The 25,737-nt window shown below is 39.9% G+C and overlaps 1 protein-coding gene across 3 annotated transcripts in view; it reads left to right on the top strand.

Annotated features, from left to right (window-relative positions):
* Positions 1–25,377, top strand: part of mgat4c (mgat4 family member C) — a 135,692-nt gene extending 110,315 nt beyond the window's left edge. For all 3 annotated transcript variants that reach the window (XM_005731553.1, XM_005731552.1, XM_005731554.1), the window contains 3 exons: positions 18,620–18,771; positions 20,045–20,192; positions 20,866–25,377. In XM_005731553.1, coding sequence (XP_005731610.1) covers positions 18,643–18,771; positions 20,045–20,192; positions 20,866–22,022 — 1,434 coding nt within the window. In that variant the 5' untranslated portion in view covers positions 18,620–18,642 and the 3' untranslated portion in view covers positions 22,023–25,377. The remainder of the gene's footprint in view (positions 1–18,619; positions 18,772–20,044; positions 20,193–20,865) is intronic.
* Positions 25,378–25,737: the final 360 nt, after the last annotated feature.

Genomic DNA, 25,737 nt, shown 5'->3' with positions numbered 1-25,737 from the left:
GTGTGTGTGTGTGTGTGTGTGTGTGTGTGTGTGTGTGTGTGTGTGCGTGTGTGCGTGCGTGCGTGCGTGTGCGTGTGTGTGTGTAGGAGGGCAGTTTTATAAAAGTGCACAGTCTCGTGTGTATGTAGTGTATATTCAGAGAAGTGAATAAAAAGTCTGATGGCCACACATCCACAGCCTGCTTTGGGTCACTACACAGTTGTGTGTGTATGCGAATTAATGTGTGAAGTCCTTGCTTTAAAGCTGTCAGGCTCAGGAAAGAAAGCTATCAGCACCATCAGACAACTGTGTCTACAGCAATGTTTCAATATTTTGCATGCTCTGCCTCCCATATGGCGTGCTATTTCCTTCATGAAGAGCCCACCATGCATATTATTGTCTTCTGTTTTGAGAGACTCCCCACTGTGGAGTGTGTGGAGTGAAATGTAGGGGGTTTTACCAAAGTCTGTCCCCACCAGGGCCAGCCCTACAGCAGCTGTGACTGATAAAGCGGATCCTCTCCACAACAGAAAAAAACTTGTTCTCTGCTCCCACTCGACTCTCAACCCACTCCTCCTGTCCTGTCCCTGAGGCACAAACGTCCAACTTCCAAATGCCAACTCAGTCAGGAGTTATTGCCACCATTTCCCAAGTGAAAAATGTCAGATGGATGGTGATTTTCTGCTTTATGATTTCACAGGAGGGGTGACTGTACAGTGTGAGGGAGATACTCTGTCCCAGTTTGATAAGTGGGGCATAATAATGAAAATGGCTTTTAGACAACTAAAGTAAACCTCATTTAAGCTCTGGCAGTGGTCATCTGAAACGGTAAAGAACAGTGTTTACTACACATTTCCAATTGTTAGCCTTTTTTTTTCATCCTTAATACTGCGTGCACATTTTTGCTAGGATGTCATAAATATAGCAGCGGCCTTCTCTGAGCTTTGTTGTCGCACAAATTGTTCGTTATGGGTATATTTCACAGCCGGTGAGACACAAATGAAACACAGAGCAGTCCATGGCTCAGCAGCCATTCTCACTCTTCCTGAACACAAGGCAATAATCGCCCATGCATCCACAAACTCGAGACGAGAATAAAAAGGTGAGAAAATAAGTCTCAAGGCACCACTGCAGGGGGATGAAATGTGAAAGGATACTCAATGACACGCCTTCTACATTTAGCATCACTGCACTTGTTAAAAGTTATATATTTCGCAGTTATCCGAGCCCAGCAGCATTAGGACCCTAAAAACAAGACATGCACTTTTCTCCTGATGGCTATGTGGAGTGAAGTGGTCACAAAGTGAATACAGTGATTCCAGTGTAGGTTAATATATACTGTCACAGCGGAAGCTACCTAAAGCTGTTACAGTCAGATCTGACTGCTATTTGTCACGTTTCTTTTTAAGACATGAATGGAGCACAGAGAAGAGGCTTACTGGGTATTTTTAGACTCTCTTTGATGGCTTATTAGCTGGACTGGTATGCTTTGACTTGCTTAAACCCACATATGAATATATCACAATGATGGAAAAGGACCAAAAATAAATTACTATTTCTGTGACTGTCAGCAGAAGAAGGAAAACGAAGAAAATGATTACTTCAAAATTAAAAGAATTTCTATTCTCTGTGATTGCAAGACCACTGTTAGCCTTGAAACACTGGTGTATTTGATGTCCAGTACATGCCATTTTGCTTGTTTCAGTGCTTTTTAAAAACCTTTAGAATCTTAAGAGCCCTTTGGTCTCCTAATTCACAAAGGTCTTCTCTATCCACGACTTACATTGTAAAAATAATTCTGGATTCACTAGCAAAACCCCTAATCCCAAGTGCGAGTGAAAAATATTTGTTAATAATGAAGCAGCGAGCTTGGCCGGAGGCTACGGTTTGAGGAAGGATCATTGAGTATCCCTCTGATACCTTTGAGACAAGTGAACAAACAGAAAAAAAGAGGATGGACGAGTGAGCGGCAACAGGTTTGTGTCCAAGTCTGCTTTTATAGGGTTAGGTTGACCATCTGCTGCTTCCAAACGTATAAACCTTTCTTTAAAGTAAGGTTTGTTACATTTGTGTGATATTGTTCCATGGTGACTTGTACATCCTATACATGCTTGGAGATGGTGGAAACTGATGGTATTTGTCAAGGCGAGGTAAAACTCCTCTGCTTAGGATTAAGACTGTCACATATTTTTTTTTATTTTACCTCTATACGTCACCACAGTGGATTTCAGATAAAACAAATAAAACAATCTGGAGTGCACAATTGCAGATTTAATTCAGTGGTTTAAGAAATGTATTGGAATAACTTTTAAAGAATTTACAGCCATTTTTATACATAGTGTCCCATTTCAGATGTAAAAGTAACTCAGCAGTTGACTACCACAGGGGTCTCCAGAAATCTGGACCCTATATGCAAGCATTCTCTTTGGGCCCCCTTATTAAAGTAAATGAATTTAACAAGAGGGAATTTTCCACAAGTTCAGTTTTATTTATACAATGCCTAATCACAACAACAGTCGCCTCAAGGTGCTTTATATTGTAAGGTAGATCCTACAATAATATTGTAGCAAGGACCACGATCTGACACACTGCTTCGTGTTAATTCTGTCAATTTTATTGGTGACGATACTGTTTTTGCTGTTCTTCAGCTCAGCACCTGCTTCAGCTTTTCAGCTGGCCTCCAGCACACACGCTGTCTCTTCTCTGGGCTCCAGCTTCACTATATAAGGGAGAAACATCATCAGTTTGATTTTGTGCCCCTTGCACCGCCCCTTGAGTTAACTGCACCACCCCTCCCCTGCAGCTCAGCCAGGGACCACACCTCCACCACTAATACATGCAGAGAAAAACCCAACAATCATATGACCCCTTATGAGCAAGCACTTTCGCGACAGTGGGAAAGAAAAACTCCCTTTTAACAGGAAGAACCCGGCTCAGGCAGGGGCGGCCATCTGCCGTGACCGGTTGCGGTGAGAGAAGGAAGACAGGATAAAAGACATGCTGTGGAAGAGAGACAGAGGTTAATAACAGATATGATTCAGTGCAGAGAGGTCTATTAACACATAGTAAGTGAGAAAGGTGACTGAAGAAGAAATACTCAATGCATCATGGAAATCTCCCAGCAGCCTACACCTATTGCAGCATAACTAAGGGAGGATTCAGGGTCACCTGATCCAGCCCTAACTATATGCTTTAGCAAAAAGGAAAGTTTAAAGCCTAATCTTAAAAGTAGAGATAGTGTCTGTCTCCCAAATCCAAACTGGAAGTATCATCATATAACTTTCTTTCATTTTTTAATAATGGACAAACTGTCTTTGTGATATTTGAAACTGAAATTTCATTGGCAGAATGCACACTGACTTCTTCAAAATACCCTGCTTGTTTCATGACATACTGTTTGAGACCCACTGCAGTTGTGTTCTATCAGGGCAAAGTCAAATCTAAAAACACATTAGTTAAACATTTCAAAGTAAAGCAGTTTAGCTGTTGTCACTGAAAGCTGTGCTTGGTTGTGCGACCGTGTCCCATTAATGATGACTTGAACTATAGGCGAGCTGACCAACCAGCAGCTTTTTTCTGGTGGTTTGCGAATTCACATTGTCGTTAAACTTGGAGGAAACTGATGGTAGACCAGCGTCCCAGGCAAGCTGCCTTTGGCTCTGCTTTCACTGCTCGGTGATCAGTTACGTTCTGCGCTTTGTATGAAAACAGAGCTAGCATTAGCAAGTAAATGGGATCCAGTGATTTATCAACATAACAGATGACTTTCCACTTGCTAACACCAAAATGTGTGATGTAGAAAAAATGGAAATTTGTGTGATGATAGTATCTGAAAAAACGGAGGTTCAACTGATACTAATTGTCAGGCCACCTGCCTGCTCAACTGATCTGCCAATATTAGCTATTTCTCGATGTATTAATAACAGGCTAAAAAAAAATTTAAGTAAAGAAACAAGACGAGAGAAAAAACACCCTTCAACTATGTCATGAGTTATGGTGCATAGTTTGTCTAGCAGAGGGTATCAGCAGCTTCCCTGTTGGCAACTGATCCATGCAGTTACACAAAGTGTACACAAGTTATCCACAACTTAAAACTGTGTTGTAATATTATCTAGAAAGAACTCATAAATAGCTGCATAAAGCAAATTTTAAGGAAATCTGTTTATGTTTTGTGTGTCAGAAAGAAACAAAATTAGAACTAAGATTGCAAATTTTTAAATCACAAGATACAGGTATCACTTTAATTCTTGAAAGTTCTATAGGCCACAGCCTGTTTACCTAACCTCCATCCATGAGCTCATCTCTAAAACAAAAAGAATGAAATAATAAATTACCCATCTATTTTCCTGTTTTGTGATTGTGTTTCTAGTATTTATTTTGGTGTAGCATGGCAGGCTGGGGAGGATTTCTTAGTGAGTAAGAAGGCTGTAAAAACAACAACAATTCAAAACTCTGACCCATCAGTTTGGACTCTCATGACTTGATCATTTCTTCAGCACAAAATGCAGTGAAGAGTTCACATTTACACCTTACTTCATACTTCTTCTTCACAATTTTCACATTTTTACTTCCTTTTCACAATTTTCAAAGCCATCTACTGAGCCGCCCCGGGCCATATGTTCGACACCCCTGCTACTAGGCAACCCCTGAAGACCTCTCTCCACCCTGTAATAGATACACGGTAAAATACCGGAGCAGTCCAACTCTATGCATTCATTTTCATGCACAGATCGCCCAGTACACTCTTATTATCTCTCATTTAGTGAGTGTCTCCCTGAATACCAAGCAATCTGGAAAGAGTACAAGTCAGATACTGTAGCATAACATGCGGTACTGAACCACCCAGTGAATGAGAGGTATGTGACACTTTTCTAAGATGATGCAAGAACACCTCCCACAGCTATTCAAATCTGCACCCTTTATGTTCTTTTCTTTCTGTGAGGGCAGGTGAGGATGCAGTGCCTTTGCACAAATGCATATACAGACCACACAGCAACAGAGTAGAGGTCATGAATATTTGAGGTGGGAAGAATAAAGCTTTGAGAACTTTAAGGCGAACTCACTGGTCTCCATGCATATTTAATCGGGTCTGTCCCTCTTGTTGGACAGCAGGAAAAGGATAACTGCGGGGACCCAGAGTTTGAGAAAGTGGTTGGCCCTCTCCACCTTGATGAATAAGTAAACACATTCAACCAGGCAGAGATGGAGTCAGCAGCCTTTGAGTCAATAACAAGTAGATTTGTTTTCTTCTGAAAGCAGCATTGTTTACAAGCTACCGATTAGCCCTCAAATTTGATCCATCTCTCAACAGTTTTAGTCCAGCCGCCTTCTCCTTTCAGCTTGTCCACACGGCAGCATTTGAAAGGTGTATTTCATGGTGCAATAAAAAAGAAATTAGGTTGCAACTTCTCTGAGCTCGTGTTTATGAGGTTCCCATAAATATTTTCTGTCTAAACTCGTGTCAGTTCTAAAGCTGTTTCCTCCTATGGAGACAAACTTGAATTTCTGGAGCCAATATAATATTCACAGCATATACTTGAGATGCACAGCGCTCAAGGTTATTTTCAATAAATGTTAAATGTTAAATCCGTCTCTGCATAAACTGAAAAAAAGAAAACTTTACATACAAGTGTGCATTTCTACTCAAGTAACAATAACCTCTGTGAATTGTAAGCTGCACAATCCAAGTCAAAAGGCACATTTTCTTCAAGTCAGACATTGATAAGTGTTTTATTTTTCCCAAAATCCAATTCGTTCCATTGCATGCATGTCATCAAACAAATAAACAATAATGTTTACCAAATGGCTTTGTTGTACAACATACCCGCTTATTAAAATGGCATCTCATTAGAAGCATTGAGCAGCCGTTTTACATGAGATTAATTGGGTTTTTGAAAGCACTTTCTCCTCATTATCATTCTGTCTTGCAAATGGATTCACAGCAAAGGCAATGCATATTCATTTTACAGGAAGCTTGAAAATTGTTCAGAAATGAGCCAAAGGTGGAGCTGGGCTGGTGTGCAGACTTATGTTGAATAATAAACCACTAGAGCCTCTGCTCTGGAGGTGAACGAGAATGGCAGTCTGTAGAATATATTTGTGCTGGAAACACGACTCTCCCCTTCTGTAAAAAGGTTGCAGTTAATGTGCTTAAGCCTTTATTTGTGATAATTTTATCAGGCCTGGTGTGATTTTAACTCATTATTATTTAGAATACAATTGTGTACGTTGTAAACATTTGTGAATTTTAGACTCAAAATGGTCAAAATGTTTGGTTTTTGTTTCACATGAAGCCCAAAAAAGATTTGGATTCAAGGCATATTCTTGGATAGTTCTTTCACTATACAGGCATTAATAATGCAGACAGACAAGCTTTTAGTGGATTCTGATTTGCTTTTTCAAAAGGCAGGAGGAAATGTGCGGCATCCTTTCTTGATAGAGTAGGAGTTGCACTTTCATGATATGAGCGGGGTTGTTTCTGTGCCTCTCTCTCTCTCTTTGACATACTATTTTGTATGTGCAATGTGTATATTTCAACATCAGAGGAGCCCACTTGGTTTGAAAACCTGCCCGAGGCAAGGAACCAAACAAAAAGTTTTCCTTTTTGCCAAGTTATGGACACTTTTACCTGAAGCAAGATGAAGTACTTCAAAGGTAAAGGGCATCCTTTGTCAGCATCTCAAAATGACAGAAAAAGATCCTCCTCAAGAGTAATTGTAGACAACTGCTGTTTAAAAAAACACTCCCATTGGCTCCACATTCATAAACAAGAGGCACAATTTGTCAGAACCATAATGCACATTTATATCATAGATGCTTGACCTCAGCAGGCTCGGTGAAGGCTCGTTGGTGGGAAAAGGTCATTTAATAATACTCTCTGTAAATTGTATGAATTAACATGCTCACATGCATGTCACCATCCATCCATTCTCCAATTCAGGGTTGCAGTGGGGCTGGAGCCTATCCCCGCTACTATAGGGCAAAAGCAGGATACATCCCGGACAGGTCCCCAGTCTGTCACAGAGCTAACAGACAGACAGAGAACCATTGGCACTCACTGCAGGGCCATTCAGAATCACCAATTAACCTAAGCCCACTCACTGCATGTCTTTGGACTGTGGGAGGAAGCCAGAGTACCCACTCACACACAGATAGAACATGCAAACAGCACACAGAAACACCCTAGGGAGGTGGTGGATTAGAGCCCTGTTTGTATGATTGTAATACAATCATACAAACAACTGCACTGAGAATTTTAAATGCTCTTTTAACTGACAGGATGGCCTTCAACCTGAGTTGAAAAACGAAAGGAATCAGAGCTAGAAAATGTGCCAGTGTCTTCTTTGTGGAGACATCAATGTTTAGTGCTTTGCATAAATGTCACTGAACAGTAAAACTCATTAATTAAAGTGTAATTGTGTTACAGTTGGTTCGGTGCCTCGTTTACTTTGATCCGATTATAGCCATAAACTGCCACTATAGTTTCATATATGACTGACAAAAAGCTTTTGTGTTAGTGTATAACAAGGGATGCAGTCAAATAATCAACATTATGTTGAATCACACAGGACTTCGGGTTTCTTTCTTCACCCCCTTAGAGGCTTTGATGCATTTGAAGTCAAATGATAGAAATTAATAAGAGTGGCTCGACGATGACCATGCTTTTTCAGATTTCAAGAGAAACTAAATCTGGCAGGGGAAATGTAACATTTTTCCATATTATTTCACAGTTTTCCACTCTCACTCTTTGTAGATCGGAAGAGCTGCGTCAGAATAGTGGTGAAAGGTGCTCTATATAAGGATCGTTAAAGGCCTACAGAATCTGTATCAGGTTTTATGAGGGCCTGTAAGCTCATTTCTCTCAGCAGAAATGCCAGTGTTTTGCATAACCAAGGTTATAAAATGATGGGAAACAAAAGGTCTGAGGAATGACTGCAGGAATTTGCTGAACATTCTGCAATGTTGCTGTAGCACAAACAGGGTCGTTGAGGTTGAATGAGTACAGACACAAGTCCAAGAATTGCTAATTAATAGACTACATGTGCTCCTGAAGACTCGTGGGAAGCCAGACAGCAAACACAGGCGGGTTAGCTGTACAATAATATACGTCTCGCTTTTACATTTCCTTGGTAGAGAGAAATATGAATCTAACATTTAAAAATTAATATGTCTCATCTTTGTATCAAGTTTGAATCCTAATGCATTCTCAGTCTTCCATGCATATATTATAGCAGTATCGCTGATTCTCATGAAAAGGCCCTTTTTTCATCCATGAAACGTTTGTTTTTGATTACCAGCAGAGAAGCTCAGCAAGGGCTGCCCAGTCATGGGTATTGGAGATAAACGTCTTTTAGTGATTGGCACACACATCCCTCATCAAATATTCATGATGGAGACTTGGGAGAATTCAGAGGATGCAGGGATATGGGATATTCTCCCATCAGTCTAGCACTGGGATAGGTAGTCAATTGATCAACAGAGAGCTGCCTCCAGGAGAACTCTGTTATTCAAGACTGGTGAGGCTGGCAGGAAACATGTGCTTCTCTGCTCAGGTAATGTGCTGTTCATCTCACTTTCTGCTGGTTTTTCATTCTCTTGCTTTCAGAAGGAAAGAATTTGTGATTTGCAGGACTGTGGAGATTGCTTTTGAAGTTATAAATCTTTAAAGATTACAGATTTCTTGATTCATTCCTTGATAAAAACCGCTGCGTCAGCCCACTGTAAGGGGTGATATTTTGCTTCCACAATCCACACAAGATGCAATTTACTCATTGTGACAATAACAGTGTTATCAACTGAAGAGCTATTAAAGATTTTATTAAAATGTTGATTTTTTACATCAAACTGCTTTCACTCCAAATGATGTTAGCTGCTTCAAATGTATCTGTATGCTCATTAAAAATGAACAAGTTCCCATCACCTTTAAAGCTGTGTTGATCACAGAGATTTGCCATGATTTATTACTCGCTAGCTAATCCCGCAGTTGCTCAACAGAACATCAGTTAACAATGAGGAAGATGCTGGAACACTGCAGCCTTAATTAAACATGACTAGTACAACCTGGGGGTCATCTTGTAAGTCAAGGTCACAATAAGCACTTTTTGGATGCTACACAAGCTGAAAAGGAAGAGCTAATATTGCCCATACAGTTGCTGCGGCTAATAGTTTAGCAAACAGTTATCACTTAAAATGACATTCTGCCCGTTCTGTTGGTTTTTGTCTTTTGCCCTTCTCCCCCGTCCCTCTTCTCAGCTGTTTCTCTTTCCCTCTTTCTTTCTCCCCTTTTTTCCCCCAGTCAAGTCTGTCCCGTATTCAGTGTGAAAATAAAATAAACAATAAAAGGTGAATCAAATGGACCATTACGGCAAGGCTGGGATGGTCAGTTTGGTAAAGTAAATCCGTTGGGCATCTTTCTTTGCCTTTAGACAACAATTCTGATGGCAAAAGAGCCAAACAGGACAGGCCAAAAAAATAAAAATAAAAAATAAAAAAATAAAATGACATTCTGCGCCACTTCCTCTGTTTAGCTGTTTGTCATCGGCTAATTATAAATATATCTAATTCTCTAGCTTTGATGCTGCGTTATGGAGTGAGTGTACAAAGTGTAAGTACAGTAGAAAAGAAGAACCCTAAGAGTCTGACTGTGCAAGCACAAGATAAGACCAGTATTAGATGACTTCTGTTAAATGATATATGGCTGATATTTACGGTGGCCCTTAAAGGTCAAACGTATAGCTTAGGAAAACACCAGAACACAAAAGCACACAAAACACAACGGAAGTCACATAAAAAACAAAAGAAATAGAAAAATTGCACCACTGCACAGCAGAAGTGTCCCCAACAACACTGAAGAATCCTCCGCTTCTTTTAAGCGTGTCTCAGTGCAGTCTTTCATATGTTTTGGTTTCATCAGAGTGAGGTGATATTGCTTTACACACAATAGACACTACTGAGTCACACATTGATTAAAGCAGTGACGTCCATCTGCAGCTATTACAAATCACTGTGGGACTCCAGGTGATGCTGCTGTTTTGTGCAAACAGGGCTTATATGTTATGGGCACATTTTATGAGTCACAGCTGCAAGCCCTGTACTTAAATAGGCATAATTTTGTTGGTATATATTTCACAGAAGTTCATGAGCCCCCAATGTCAAGAGATAATTCAGCATCAATGGCCCATTTCCAAACACCTGATAACATCAATTTAGGTTTTACTACTCCAATTTGCACCTTAGGGAGAGAGTGGATGTTCACTCTATGTGACTCTGAGAATTTCAGTTGAGTTCTAGGATTCATTTCCTTAATGGTAACAACAGCTCCTGACTTAAATTGAAGGACAAGGATGTGGCTTTAAATTTACCTGAGTGATTAAATGCAAAAACCCAGTTGTGTGAGCTCACATTCGGCTCTTTGGCTCTCCACTATCTGCTTGACCAAAAGCCTCATTCTCTAAGAGCACTTCAATGTATGCGCTGTCATACTTGGTGAAAGTGGGCCATCTTATTGTGTCTCCAGTCCTTATTTCAACCTCTTTTGTTTTGAAAAGTCTGCCAGTGCCTCATCCTTCACTGCACTAAATGTGTAGGGGAAAGATAGTGCATTCTCATGTTATCTGCTGCTGGCCTATTGCCCCTTCAGCTATTTTCTCATTTCACAGATTTGACCAGGAGGTGACCTTGGTTTTTTAAGTGCTTTTAAGGCAGAGCCAAGTCTCCTTTTTGCTGTCTCCCAAATGGAGACAGAGAGAGGGGAGGAACGGGAGAGGGGGTTTCTTCCTGGTACTTTTTTTTTAAAATGGCCGTTTTCCCTCTATTGTTTTCCATTCTTCGTCTTGCCCTTGGCACAGTCCAGTTTTTTTTGTTTTTAAGAATAGACACGATGACAGGATGCTGTCGGCTAATTCACATGGGTCTGTGTTTTTAATGTAGAAAATGGCCTCAGGGGAGCAGCAGCATATGTTTATGACACATGACGTCAGGCACAGAGGATAGATGTGGAGTTTGAAGTTGAGATGCCGCACGGTCCATTAGTGGATTGCGGTATAACAAAGAACTAATTGAATATCTTTGCCCTGGAGAGAAATTCACAGTATCCAAATACTAATCATCTTGTGTTACAGATAGAGATACTACGTAATACTTGATATCAAAAATAAAACCAGTATGCAAGCGTCTGCATGTGCTCAGGGAGTGAACATATGTCAAGAGTGTTTTCTTGTGGAAATAAGCAGACACTATCGCAGTCCTCCATTGCCATGCCTCCCAAGTGCACCTCTGACAGAGTGCTAATCTAGGTCAAAGTGCTAAGTGGTTAGAAGGGCCTAGGAGAGACCAAATTATTTCTCACACTTCACTGTCCTCTTTATGTTCACTGCCTCTGGAACCATAAAAAGCTTTTCAAAATTCCCTCTAACCTTACATCCAGAATATACTTCAAATATACGCTGTTTAACGTAGCTTCAGTAGAAGCCATACATCATATATCTCTGTGTATCACTGTAGAGTGTGAGTGCGTCTATGTCATGAAGCGTGTGTATGTTGCCACCTTATCAGCACATTACGCTCCTTGATTGCACTCAGTTTGTGTTTCGTGATAAATGCAGTCTCCCTTTCACAGTGCTGCTAAAGTTAAGGGTTGGCTGCACAGAGATGGCACAAGTGGATTGAAAGCTATAAAATTATGAGACGCCTCTTCTCCATCCAGTAAAATAAATAATTTAAACAAAATATATATGGACCGATCTGATGAGGCTCTGCACAATCACATTTCAGTTACGGACCATGAATAATCTGCACAGTTGTACCGCGGCAGAGCGAGTGCCAGAGCTGTTTGTTCCGACTGTTTTGATGCTTGATTGCTCTGAAGCTAGCATCAATGGGATGCGCATGCTTAACATTTCATGAGAATGTATTCGAGTAGCTTGCGCCACCTGTGCCAGTGCTGATGAATTGAAAGCCTTTACTGGCGTCTCCAACACATACTGGAACTAGAACAATGGACTGGCCTCTCATTGTGTGAGCTTACAGAGGCAAGAACACGAGAGTGGGTGTGCGAGGGCTGGTGGGGGTCTTGGTGGAGGCTGGAAATATTCTAGTGTCAGAGCACCTGACAGGATGACGAGCTGAGACCATTTGGGGTTTTTAAAGCGTCATGGCTTGTCCTGCACACCAGCTCTTTATGAGGGAACAGCTGGAAGTGCCATTGTCACTGGTCTGCATGTTTCTCCCACGAGGGCCACGGCGGTGGTAGCAGTGGCAGTCGGTGGTGGTGGGGGAGGGTGGCACACTTGGACAGTATGTCCACGGGGAATGCATCACATTCAGCACTCACTCTCCCCTCTGCTGCCACCGCAATACTCAACCCCCCCCCATTAGAGTGAGTGAGCTCAGGCTGCTGACAGCAGTGACAGGCCCAGCACAGGGAGACAATGGGGGGAGGGTGGGGCTGCCTCTGTGCTGGGGTGTTACATCTGTTTGGATCCTTGGCATAGCAGCCTGGCAAAGCGAACCGTCTGACTCGGTTTTATGATCAGAAATCTGCTTGGCAGTTTACAGAGGGAATATAGGAGTGTTCTCCCTTTGGAAGAATACCTTTGTGGAGATGACAGGTTGTCAAACGTGATTGGCTGTTGTGATACGCAGGGTTTGTTGGAATTACATTTGCATCTCGATAATTAAGATCATTTCTGTGTTTCCCTAACAGCCGTGGCTCTCTGACAAGGGTCTGTGGACTTTGTAGATGACAGATTCCTTTCTCTGGCATGCTGCAAGAATGCAGTAATTGGTAAACTGTTTGACCAGTTAGATTAAGAAAAGACTCATTTCATAATAAACAGATTTATTATTCCACTGCATGCCACAATTTTGTTATCAACAAAAGCCTCTGTTACTCTCGGCTTTTTATCGAGAACGAAAATCCATTGAAAGTGGCTGAAGGCCTGACACAAAGCAACTGCTGAATACCTGCAAATCTCCCAGCTTAATTGATTATTTGTGCAGAGCTGTATATCTGCAAGGTGCAGGATACCCAGGGGAAATAATGTAAAACAGATAACAAGATGAAATGTGGGAGAATTGCTTTCTGCTGCCCATTTTATTAATCTGTTCCCCTTTTCTTATTCACAATAAGTTTCCCATTTAGGTTTTCCCATTACAGAAATGCTTCTTCACTCTTCTAAAAACGTGGCCTAAATTGAATGTTGAAAGTTGATTCAAGCTGGTAAGAAATGTGTTTGTTAAGAGGTTATTTTGATTTTTGAATAGCACGTGGAGGGGCTTGCTGCTGTGTGTACCTGAGATTCCCAGAGGAGAACATTTTATTTTCAAATCTCTTCTTCATTATTCGGCCTTTTCCCAGTTCGCTGCCTGCATTCAGAAAAATAAATTCATTAAGCTGATAGTATACACCAACTATGTTTTGTTTTTTTTAAAGCTATCCATTCAAATTATTCTCAAATTCAGGTTAGCAGGTGTTACGCTTCAACCAAGCTACGTGTCCTCCAAGGTGCAGTGGTATCGCCACAATGGAAGTGACTTTGATAAAACAACCTCCGGAAGATGGGATGTGAAATTACTGTGGAGCTCAACTCACGTTTGTGTCACTGCCGCTCTGCACCGTCCTATACCTTGTTTCATTTACTCCGGCCGAGCTCTTCGTTTTCCTTTCACAGCACTTGACAAAAAGAAAGTGGTATCGTTGACATGCAGGACTGCTGCCACTCTGCACCAATCAAGCCACTGCAAATGGAGGAAGACAGGAAAGCCTTTTGTTTTTGTTGTTTTTTCTCTAGTTTTTTTCTTTCTGTTTTTTTTTTTTGCCATCATATCGAAAGCTTGGCATTAGAGCTGCACATCAAGCTGGACCACACAATTGCCTTCTTCGCGTGGGGCAGCTGCTTTGTTTCCATTTGCAGGTGGCCTCTGTCAGATTTCACCATTAGAGGATCTGGAGGATGGGGGACAAGTCATGTCGTATGCACTGCCACAGAAACGTGGAGGACGTTGAGGATGAATGCAGAGATTGCTTGTCAAGGTAGTTTAAGTCTAGATACATGAAAAAAGGGATATCGCTTACGAAACATGTAAAAGCTCGCTTTAAAATTCTCGCCCTTCATGATATTGTTTCAACTAATAGAAGTGTTGCATAATGAATCTGTTATTTGTTATGTGTTTTTTTTTTTGTCTCTTTATTGTGGTAAATTTTACAACTTTTACTTAGACTGTGGATTATTATTATTATTATTATTATTATTATTATTATTAATATTATTATCCACATTGAATAAATAAACCAGTTCCAGCCTATAAGCCTATAATATTACTCTCCATTAACTTCAGTGTATCGATGCTCCCATTCAGTCAAGATTCACTATATGCTCTCGATTGTTGAACATAAATTTTTCATCTTAATTTTGTGACCGGTTCACATTAGAGGTCTTCTCATAATTTTCCAAGCCCCTTTGTTTACCATTTTTTCTTCCTCTGGTGATCATCTTTCTGCACAACAACATAAGCTTCATAAGCTCGCTGTGACGTCAAAGATTGATGGGCGAAAGATTTCCAGCTGAGAGCCATTTCCAACCCCTAAGGCTCTGGTGTGATACAACCAGGTGATAGTTTCCTTGGAGGATTTTTGAAGGGGCATATTTTCTATCTTATCTCATCCAGGAGCAACCGAAGCATCGATCTTAAAGGATTTTTGCAGACTGCTTGTTATAGAATACAAAGCAAAGTATGCTGAACAAAAATTACAAGGCTTGAGAAGTTTTGATCACGCTGAGCATTTAGTGGCCTAATGCCTAAATCAAATTTGGGAGGTCTTTACGGCCAGAGTGCTTGGCTTTTGTGACAGTTTTGTTGCCACGGAGCCCTTTATGCCTGTGTAACAGGATTTAACTTCTTATTGAGAGCACGGTTTTCAAAAGGCGTTTGGGACAGGCAGTTGATGCGACTTCAGTGCACAACGCACTGCTAGGCAAAAGCAAGCAGAGGGGCGGTATTGTGGTTTATTTGGTCCAGTTCACACACAGCGCATAATGGATATTTAACAGCCCCAGCTTGCTGGAAGTATACTGTGTCCCAAAATGGTGCTGAGGACATCCAAGGGGCTGTGTGACTGCCAGGATGACACACCCATTAAAATACACTTAGTGCATTTCACTGCTGCAGCTCCACTCTGGATTCATGCCACAAGAATAAACACAACAAGCCGCACATCCCACCCACTTGTTATTGGAAGCTATCGGTGAATTCATACAGCATGCCAGCGTATACCTGGTCTATGTTCTAGCGTATTCTCAGAGTAAGGAGGTGACACTGTTTTAGATGTTCTGCTGTGTAAAATAAAATAAAATAAAATAAAGAAGTGAAATCTAGGGTAGCAGAAGTGAGCATGTTTCCCAGCTGTGCCTGTGGCAGGAGGAGGATCTCATCCTCTTCCTGCTCTGAGACCATACTGAATTATTGAAATAAGAGGCGCCTTTCTTTGTCTTGTAACTTGATGACAGACACTCAAGTCTCCATCCAGAGGCATAAACTCCTCCCCAACATTGGAACAGAAAGTTGTCTAATTGTAGCGTTCACACGGGATTGTCCAAAGAATTTAATTTGATTTAATTGTATGCAAAACGTCCCAACACAGCTTATGTTTGTGCAGATATCGAAAGATCTGCTGCTGATATCTCACTAAGGAGGTTCTAAGAAGCAAAGAGAGTTACCTGAGCTGTGCCGTCAGGAGGACTCTTGTACTTGTAGCCATCAGCTGAGATTTCTCCAGAGTCGGCCTAATGATTCTTCTCATCATCGTGCTCCACTCAGCTTCCTCACACAATATGCAAGCTGTTTTGCATCAACCATAGTTCTGCACGGTTATACAAGATGCATTTCAGACAGCTAGCATATTCCTTTCAGATATTATCTGTACTGCAGTAGCTCATGAAGCGTTCATGAAGATTGCAATTCCTCTTTTTGCAGATAAAATATTAACTCAGGTGTTCAGACTGCATATATTAGAGAAATATCTAGCAAAATGTTTCTTATGTGATAAAAGATATCGCCCCCTACAACTCAGACTGAACTGATTACAGTTCATTCAATAATATCTCAAGATGTGGTCTTACTAGAAGGATGGTGTGCTGCTGCAGCTCAAACAGCACAGTTTGTTAATCTGTAATGACGTCATAACCAAGCAGTTCACAACAAATGCAGATGTGTTCATCCACATCAGTGTTTTATATATAAACTTATATATAAAAAATAAGGAAATTTGTGTTTGATGAGTTATTTCTTTGTTATAACGATGCTTTTTTGGCATCTTATACCATTTATACCACATATATACCACATATATACCACATATATATATATATATATATGTGTGTGTGTGTGTGTGTGTGTGTGTGTGTGTGTGTGTATATGTACACACACAGTTATGGCTGAACCACAGTGAGGTGAAAATTGCAGAGAACAGGCCGGACAGATATGTTAAATTTAGTTTTCAAGTGTGCAAAAAGAGGTATTGACTAGTCAAAACCCCAGTGAAGCTGACTCTTGGTGTGGGTGATTGATTTGTACGTGGTCATTGAACTGAGCTTAGAGGTAGTTTGTATTCTATTAGACATCTCGTGGGCTTTGCAACAAGGGAACAAAAGGGAATGCTGATGCCTAATTGCTGGCAAACAAAAGGACAGACACCACTTGCATCATGTCTGTGGACTGTTACTTCTGCTGCCGCTGTTTATAGGCTTTTTCTCCCTCAGTAGGTTTCACTTGTACATGTGCTTTGAGAGCTTTCTGTTCCCGTTGTGACTGAAGCTAGTGTGTATGGCTCTGTTCTAGCTGAAAGCTGTGTTTGATGTAGCTTTTATTTGTTGAATTGTCCATGTACCAACATTACACAAACTGTGTTCTGTATTTCTTGTACTATTAACGTCGGCAATAGAGAAATGCCACAATTCATACAACAAAACTGATTTGTTGAACGGAGAAATTGTGTGCGGAACAAACAACACATAAGTATAACTTAAGCTTCTTAAAAGTCATATTTAGATATATATTACATTTGATTGCACAGGTCTATAAATGGTGCCATATTGTGCTTCTCCTCTTCCTTCATAATCCCACTGTTGTCCTTGCACTGTTAGTAATAGTAGTTAAAATAGTAGTTAAAAGCAGACATTGAGAATGGCTTACAGGATTCAATAAAGATTGTGAATGTGAGTGCTTGCTTGGCAACCAAGGTCACCATTTCCTAGTCCATCATAGTACTAAAATAAAACCTAAAATGTCTTTATATAAAATTATACGTTTTTGACCCGAAGCCTGAGATTTCGTAGATAACTAGCAGTTATAATACGTAATTGTAACAAGACAGACTGATAGATAGATGTATCTATAGCTTTTAAAGGATGAAGAAACTGTTTTGTGCATCACCATTAAAAATGATTCAGTTCCTGACGCGTCACTCTGGGAACCCATTGGCTAATCTGTTAACTCAGCAGATTTTGGGGGCTTTTGGGCCAGTGTATCCAATCCAGATTTGTTTTTTAAGTTCACTAGTTAATGTTTAGGACTGTATGATGCTATACGCATGTGCTGCTTTAAGGGTGGCTGTAGCTCAGGAGACAGAGCAGGTCATCCACTAATTGGAAGGTTGGTGGTTTGATCCCTGGCTGCTCCACTCTGCACGCAATTTGAACCCCAAGTTGCTCTCTGATGTGTGATTGTTAGATAGAAAGCACTTAGGTGTAGAAAAAATTGCTTTAGGTGAATTTGGGAAGGTTGTATAAAGTGCTTTGAGTGCTATAGACGAACCAATCCATTTACTGCATGCAACCAAAGCTGCCTTAAATCTGATTGGCTAATTGAACAAAACCAACAATGATGTCCTTTGGATAAAAACCAGTAGTAGTACCAGTAACGCAGAACAGAAAATGCAGTGACAGTTCTAAAATGTTTTGACTTTTTGCCCTTTTTACAGATTCAGTACTTTTGAATTTTGCACTGACTTTACCTACGATGGGAAGCAAAAACACGTCATTGTAGTTAATAGATTATTGAAAGTACTTATTTTTTTGCAGCTTTAGAAAATACCTATGTACTGACTAGCTATGAAAAACCTTTCACCCATTTTGCTCTCTCTTCTTTTGCCCTTTGTGTCTTTTAATTTCTTTCTTTTATCGACCAGAAATCGGAAATAAAGAGACATGATTGAAAATTGAATTTTCCTCTCCTCTTGAGTGATGGTGGCCTGTAATCTACAAACATTATTCCACTATGAAGGAGTTTGCTAGCTGATGAGAGCAGGCAGAAGCATTGTTTTCTTTGACCAAGAAAGCACTGAAATGTGTGCTGTCAGAAATGGCATGAGCCTTCATCACTGAAGACCTAAAAATAGATTAAAGGGGAACGGGAACTGAACAAATTTACTGCTCAGTGTATATTAATGTATTTGTGTACAATAAAAAAAACATTACCCATTACACTTGTGGGGGATAATAATACATGAAAGATGGTCTTATGTTGCTAAAATCTCACAACAGTCTGCTAAAGGCAAATTATCTGCAGAATCGTGGCTGATGAAATTCAAAGCATACACTTCTGTCTTGTGTGATGTGTTTTTGCTCATGTTTATTTCGTGCAGATCTCAGCAATACTGTGTAGAGCATGAGGCTGATGTGGAAATCCCTGGACAAGATGAGATGTCTGAGGAAACGCTCCACTATTCCCTTCCTCGGCTTCCTCATCACCTTCCTCCTCTTCCTGAACCTTTACATTGAAGATGGCTACGTGCTGGTTAGTCAATTGTTCTACGTATGCGCATTTGCAGAAGTGTTTTTACAGAGCATTACACACTTTATGTTTGTATTTCTTCTGGATGTCTTCTTGATGCACACTTGACCACATTTCCAGACGTGCTTCCTGTTTGATGTGCAGTTGCTCTTTTGTAAGAGAGACATATTTAAATGTTAATGAGGTGGACACATTGAGATCATCTTTATGATTTATCATTTATTCATGATGCCAGCAACTCTTGTTGATCTCAGTATATTATCAGTGTTTGTTCTTTAAAATATTAAGGTGGTTTGGCGGCTTTTTCTCCCCACTGCCTGCAGGGGTTTAAACAAACCTTCTGAAATGGAGGTTTAGTTGTGTCATGTCAATAGATTTGATATCAATATTTCCGAGGCAATACTTGAGAAAATAGTGTTTTAAGCTACTTAGCTAAATTTGAATACTTGAAAAAATGTATATAATATGAAGTTTCACAACACAGGGGTATGTCTGCTGAGGATGAACTGCACAAAATAGTCAAATGGTCCTGGTCAAACACAGATTTGGGGTGTGTGAGGGGCTTCACTGTCAACTGCAATGTTTTTCATCAGTTTAAGGCTGTTTCAGTGGTTCTGTATGTTTAGAAGCCTTGTAAAGTTTTACCCAGTACTGAAATGATCAGCAGTATCCTAATATACACAAACCCTAATACACATGCTATACATAGCAAGTTTTCTCAGCTATCCATCAACCTGGCTCTTCACAAAATGTATCTAGTTCTTCTTCTTCTGATCAGGAAAATAGGAAAATTATTCTTTTAATTTTTGCACATAAAGAAGCTCAATTACAGGATAAAAGTACTGCTAGCTACTAAGCTATACACTTTAAAAACACCTTGAAGCAACTCTTGTTGTGATTTGGCGCTGTTGCGATTGTACATAAAATTGACTTGAACTGAATTTAAACCGAATACTCTGAAAATCAATAGATGTTAATGCATGTCATAGAGCTTCAATAATGATGGGAATGGTTTCAGTCTTAAACTTTACAGGCTTTCCATGTTTTTTGCGGAAATGTTTAAATATGTATAATATGCCAAGACACAAATTTTTTACTTTTCATTTACTTGTCAAAAGAAACATCTGATGTCCACCTTATTTGATGCTGAGATGTGAAATACTTTATTTATTTGATAATTGGGAACTTTAATAATTTGCATAATTAGATTTTTTTTTCCAGATTTTTTTGTGTGCATCAGTTCATAATGTGGGGTTTTTTTTATGTTTTGCTCCAGGAAGGGGATAAAAGGCAGCTTAGGGAAACATCAGTCCACCCTTCAAGCTCAGAACGATACGTCCACACCTTCAGAGACCTGAGTAATTTCTCTGGATCCATCAACGTCACATATCGCTATCTCGCTGGTACCCCACTGAACCGCAAGAGTAAGTTTACTGTTTCTTTTTAATAGAAATTTACATTGAGTCTTACATGGGCCGGGGCAAATTACAGTGAATTGTATTTGCAAGAAGAGGATGCAAAATTAAATTTAAAATCTGTGACATTGGGATTTAATGCATAGCAATAAACAGAAACTGCTCCACAGGGGCTTCTTTACCTCAACATTAAATTCTTCTTTAGTGCTTTGTGCTTTATTCACAAAGCTTTTATGTCTATTTTCCCTCATAGACAATAACTGTGTGCTGTTAAATAAGTGAGCACTGAGCACAATTGTTTATTCAGCAAAAATATTTAGAAAATGCTTTAGAAAAATACAAATGCATTTAAAAATTTGTATTACGTTTATTTTCTCAAATAATACTGGTGGACTTTGACATAGTTTGAATTCAAAGTGACTTTCAACTACGCTGGAACTTTGGTCATGTGATAAGGACTGATTGTAAATAAAGATCAGCTGATGACCATTTGAAGGCTCAGGAAGCAACTAATAAGCAGACCTTGAAATAAATTTACTTAAACTCTAATTTCACGTTTACAATTTTAGGAGTATATTTTCTCAGACAGCGTTGAAACATATGCAGTTCATCTGAAACCTGTCCTTTAAAGATGTTTTTGGAAATACTGATCAAAGTTGACATTCATATTTTTTATTCACAGAGTATCTCACCATCGGGCTCTCATCTGTCAAAAGAAAAAGAGGAAACTACCTCCTGGAAACGATCAAATCCATATTTGATCAGTCCAGTTACGAGGAACTGAAAGAGATTGTGGTTGTCGTCCATCTAGCGGACTTCGACCTGGTCTGGTGTGAGAACCTGGTGCAGGAAATCACCAGGAAGTTTGCACACCACATCATAGCTGGACGTCTCTTAGTAATCCAAGCTCCAGAGGAGTACTATCCGTCTTTGGACGGATTGAAAAGGAACTACAACGACCCAGAGGACAGGGTCCGTTTCCGCTCCAAGCAGAACGTGGACTACGCTTTCCTGCTCAACTTCTGCACAAACCTCTCCGACTTCTACATGATGTTAGAGGACGATGTGCGCTGCTCCAGGAACTTCCTGACGGCACTGAAGAAGGTGATCACCTCCAGAGAAGGTTCCTACTGGGTGATGTTGGAATTCTCCAAGCTGGGCTACATCGGGAAGCTGTATCACTCCAGAGACCTGCCGCGCTTGGCTCATTTCCTGCTCATGTTCTACCAGGAAATGCCCTGCGACTGGCTCCTCATCCACTTCAGAGGCCTGCTTGCACAGAAGGACGTGATCCGCTTCAAGCCTTCACTGTTCCAGCACATGGGCTACTACTCCTCTTATAAAGGTGCCGAGAACAAGCTGAAGGACGATGACTTTGAGGAAGACTCCATAGACATTCCCGACAACCCCCCCGCCAGCCTTTACACAAACATCAATGTCTTTGAAAACTATGACGCCACCAAGGCTTACAGCACAGTGGACGAATACTTTTGGGGAAAACCTCCCTCCACTGGAGATTTCTTTATTGTAGTCTTTAACAAATCTACCAAAATCAGTAAAATTAAGATTGTTACTGGGTCTGATGACCGGCAGAATGACATTCTTCATCACGGAGCTCTGGAAGTAGGAGAGAAATTAGTTGGGACTAAAAAAGGCAAACAGTGTTCCTCTTATATCACATTAGGAGAGTTTAAAAATGGCAACATTGAGGTCCATGACGTAGACCACAAAATAGCCTTTGACATTGAGTGTGTACGCATTGTGGTCACAGGCAGCCAGAAAGAATGGCTCATTATCAGAAGTATAAGTTTATGGACTACGCAACCCCCCAGCCAATGATGACTATACAGAGACTTTTAATATGTCATAAAGGCAAAGGTTTTTATTATTATTTAGTAATGTATGTATTTCCAGATTTATTTCTTCATTTTATATGTATTTATTGATACTCGTTTTGATTGCCAAATCAATCTATAGTTTTTTACCTGCAAGTTGTACTCTTAGTGGAGCATCTTCACAGTCATTCTCAAGGACTGTTCAGCTGACCTCAAAGTGTTCATTAACACATGTTGAAGTGTTACAGGAGTTTATCCATTTCAGCTTTTGATAGCGATCCTTAATACACGGCTGGGTGATAATTCACTGTTATTGTTTAGCAGCTTTAAGTAATATCATGTCACAATGTTCTGATTGTTGGGTTTTTGTTTAGCTTTGTTTTGACTATTCTCCTGCCCAAAGGAAAATATGGTTTACAATTTCAGTATTTTGTTTCTGTAACAAAATTCCATGAAAAGACTAAAACATACTATTTTGTACTCTCTATCTCCAGTGTGATATACAGCATGTTGTTTCTCAGTGTCGTTAAGCTCAGTTATCCAAAATATCATTTTACCCTGTTTCTGCTCTTACATGGTTGCCAAAGCACTAAATACAAAATAATGTATCCTTTGCTTACAGCGCCCAGCAGTAACAGCACTGGAGTTTTTGGAAAGTTTTGAGAGATCGAGCAGAGTTTTTGTGTTGGCTTTTTTTTTTCATGGGATTTGTTGAAAATAACAAAGTTGTGGGGAAATTCAGTTGAAAGTGTAGTCATTAAGAGTTTTTCTTCATACATTCACACATTTAATATGCTCAAAATGATAACTGTGAAAGACGAGCACCGCATTGAACACCGTCAAGGTCATAAATGCATGATTATGCGTCCATTTGGTGTACAGTATCATTCATATTTAATAACTGTCAAATTTTAGAAACTGTTGAGCTGATACTACGCTCAGTCATCACACCCACTCACCCATTAGTAACTCAAATAACTATATATTATTTAGGAATGTTTCTGAAAGCTTTTCAGGAAGGCACTTCATGTAAATGATGAACACAAATTTTATTTGTAGGACAGTGTACTACTGATTTGCTGCAGTTTTTTGTTTCGGAGTATTATGAAGTACTAATTTATAATTGAAGGACTTATTATTAAGTGTAACATGGTATTCTTTAAACAACCACCTTATTGAAAATCCTGTAGGGTTTTTTTGTTGTTTGTTTCTTTGTTTTTGTTTTTTTTATCATGACGGACAATGAACTGACAAAAGTGTAGCCCTTGGATTTCTCTCTGAGGATGTCCCCTCTTGACCCTTAATCATTTTCCAGCTCGAAATCTCATCAGGAAGTGTCAGAGGTCATTGTTGCCTTGAATATTCATCAAGTAACACCAGATTTCTCTGCTTTAAATATTCTTTCCTGTTTAATCGTCTTCTTAGTTACGGGTAAGGCAGATGTGTGACTGAGTTGAGCTCTTTTTCAAACACTGTATATCCTGTCAGCGCTGCTGACGGGAGAGCACTGTTTGTGTTCGCCCATCTTCTCCAAGAGCTGAGATTAGATTGCACAGTGAGAAATGGGCCAGGTCTGCTCATACGACTCTTTCTTTTTTTTTCCTTTCTTTTTTAACAACACAGTTTTCCTCCTAGTAAATTGGTCTGTGTTTGCCTCACTCTCTACACCAGCAAAACAACATCTTCCCTGGAGCTATAAGATCTCAATTCGTTCTTTCCCCAGTGCTGGGCTCTCACTCCTTCACTGTTTCTGCTCTTACATGGTTGCTTCTCCGTGATCTTTGATCTCTGTTCATACAGTTTCTTTTGGGGGAACTTGCTTGAGTTTCCCCTGAAGATGCTTTTGGGCTCATTGCTCAATATTGTTAAACAGCTAACCTTCTAAGAATTAAGCAGACACATGGCATGTTAACTTATCATTGCCATGATACCCAAAGCAGTTCAGTACCATGCTTTAAAAGTAACCTTGTTGTGTGATCAGAATCTGCTATATGTCACATTAGTTTCTAAATTGAAGTGGTGGCAAGAAATGTTTACATTGTACCGATGTTCTTTAGGAACATGCAGCGCACGCAGGTCATCATTAAGCATGCTGGAACAGTTTTGTACAGCTTTGTTCCACTTGTGTGATAGCCACCTGTTTCGTGTTTTCCCTCAAGGTCTTGTTCAGTGTTACAGATCGAGACCTTTCACAGATTGGCTTGTACTGCAATCTTGAAATTCTCCCTGAGCAAATCCCCCATGTACTATCTGAAATGAAATTAGAATGCCCACCACCTTACAATACGGCTTATTGTTTTTCCTCAACATTTCCCTGGGAAAACCACTATTCATTTTAGTAAATGATTCCAAGACCTGCATGGATCAGCTCCTTGGAGGGGATGTTGTTTGAATGGATGATGCTTGGAAGCACAATTTACATTGTGCTGTGCGTGTGTGTGTGGCATTCTTCGTGACACACATTGCGGTGCCAATTCAACCCAGTGTTACCTGCTTATTACCTACCTATGAGCTATAAACACATGATGTTACCACAGGGCAGTTAGCTGTTGCACAAGTGGTAATGGATAGCTTTAATAAGCCTCATCTCCAAGCAGTGCAACCATGTTGTGAAGGTGATATTTGTGGAGGAGAAATTGCTGTCTGGTCTTTATATGAAATAAGATGTCAGCTAAAAGTAGCCGCACACTGCAGAATTATGGACAGATTTACATCTTGAGGATCAACAAAGCCTGAATAAATTCCTCAAAAGAATATCAGCAAACTGCTGTGCAGAGCATTCTTTGCTATTGGCAATATGTTTGGAAACCTCAGTTCATACTATGGCCTTGGGTGAACCACGTGAAAAGGATCCATTATACATTTGTCTTAATACTTAAAGGGCCCTTTAATTTTCTTAAGGTTGCAATTGTCTAAAATCAAAGAGTAACTGCATCAAACCTCACCGGACCTGTGAGGGAAAAAGCTGAACTTTATGATTCACCTGCAGGAAACTAACTATCTAAGTTGTTCAGTTATATTGGCTTTGAAAGTCTAGTCCCCAAAGCTCTGAGCAAATGATGACTGCGTGAACGTGATGTGTGGGAGTTATATGAAACGTGAGCTGTCTTCCAGTGGAGCATGTACAAAGTGCATGAACAAAAGCATTTTCAGTGGATAAAACAACTCCTTTTGTATGTAAGGATCTATGAATTATTGTTCAGCTTCTGCTAATAAAATTGTTCTGAGTCTGTACGTAGAAGCCTACCATTCACCAAGTTTAGAGTTGACATGCTGTATATTGTTAAGTGGAGCGGGTGTGTTAAGATGTTGTTTCTGTGTCTGTTTTACTTTCCATCGTTCTCTAATTGGTACTGTATTGTAAGATGACATATATTTTTTTATACATATCATTTCAAATGTTGTATTGTAAATGCTGTATTTAAAAATAAGTTAGATTAAACAAATGAATGCTTACTTTGTTGTGCACTGACTTCTAAGACACACCAGTAAGCTCAATGGATCACAACATACTGAATATATGTCTGCAGTGTGTCGGGGCTTGAATCGTTGCTTTGAAAGCCCAGCGGATAACTAAGCAGCATTTACATGACTCTAAATCAAGAACTAGTTTTGCTTCAGTGTGAAGAACGACATTAAAAAAAGATCATACTCTTACAACATACATTTTCACTAAAACTAATAATTGACATTTGAAGTTTCTTTAAATTTGCAGCAAG

The sequence above is a fragment of the Pundamilia nyererei genome, unplaced genomic scaffold (assembly GCF_000239375.1).
Source record: "Pundamilia nyererei isolate P.nyererei 1_Seehausen unplaced genomic scaffold, PunNye1.0 scaffold00043, whole genome shotgun sequence".
NCBI classification, from domain to species: Eukaryota; Metazoa; Chordata; class Actinopteri; order Cichliformes; family Cichlidae; genus Pundamilia; species Pundamilia nyererei.
This window is presented reverse-complemented; position numbering and strand designations above follow the sequence as displayed.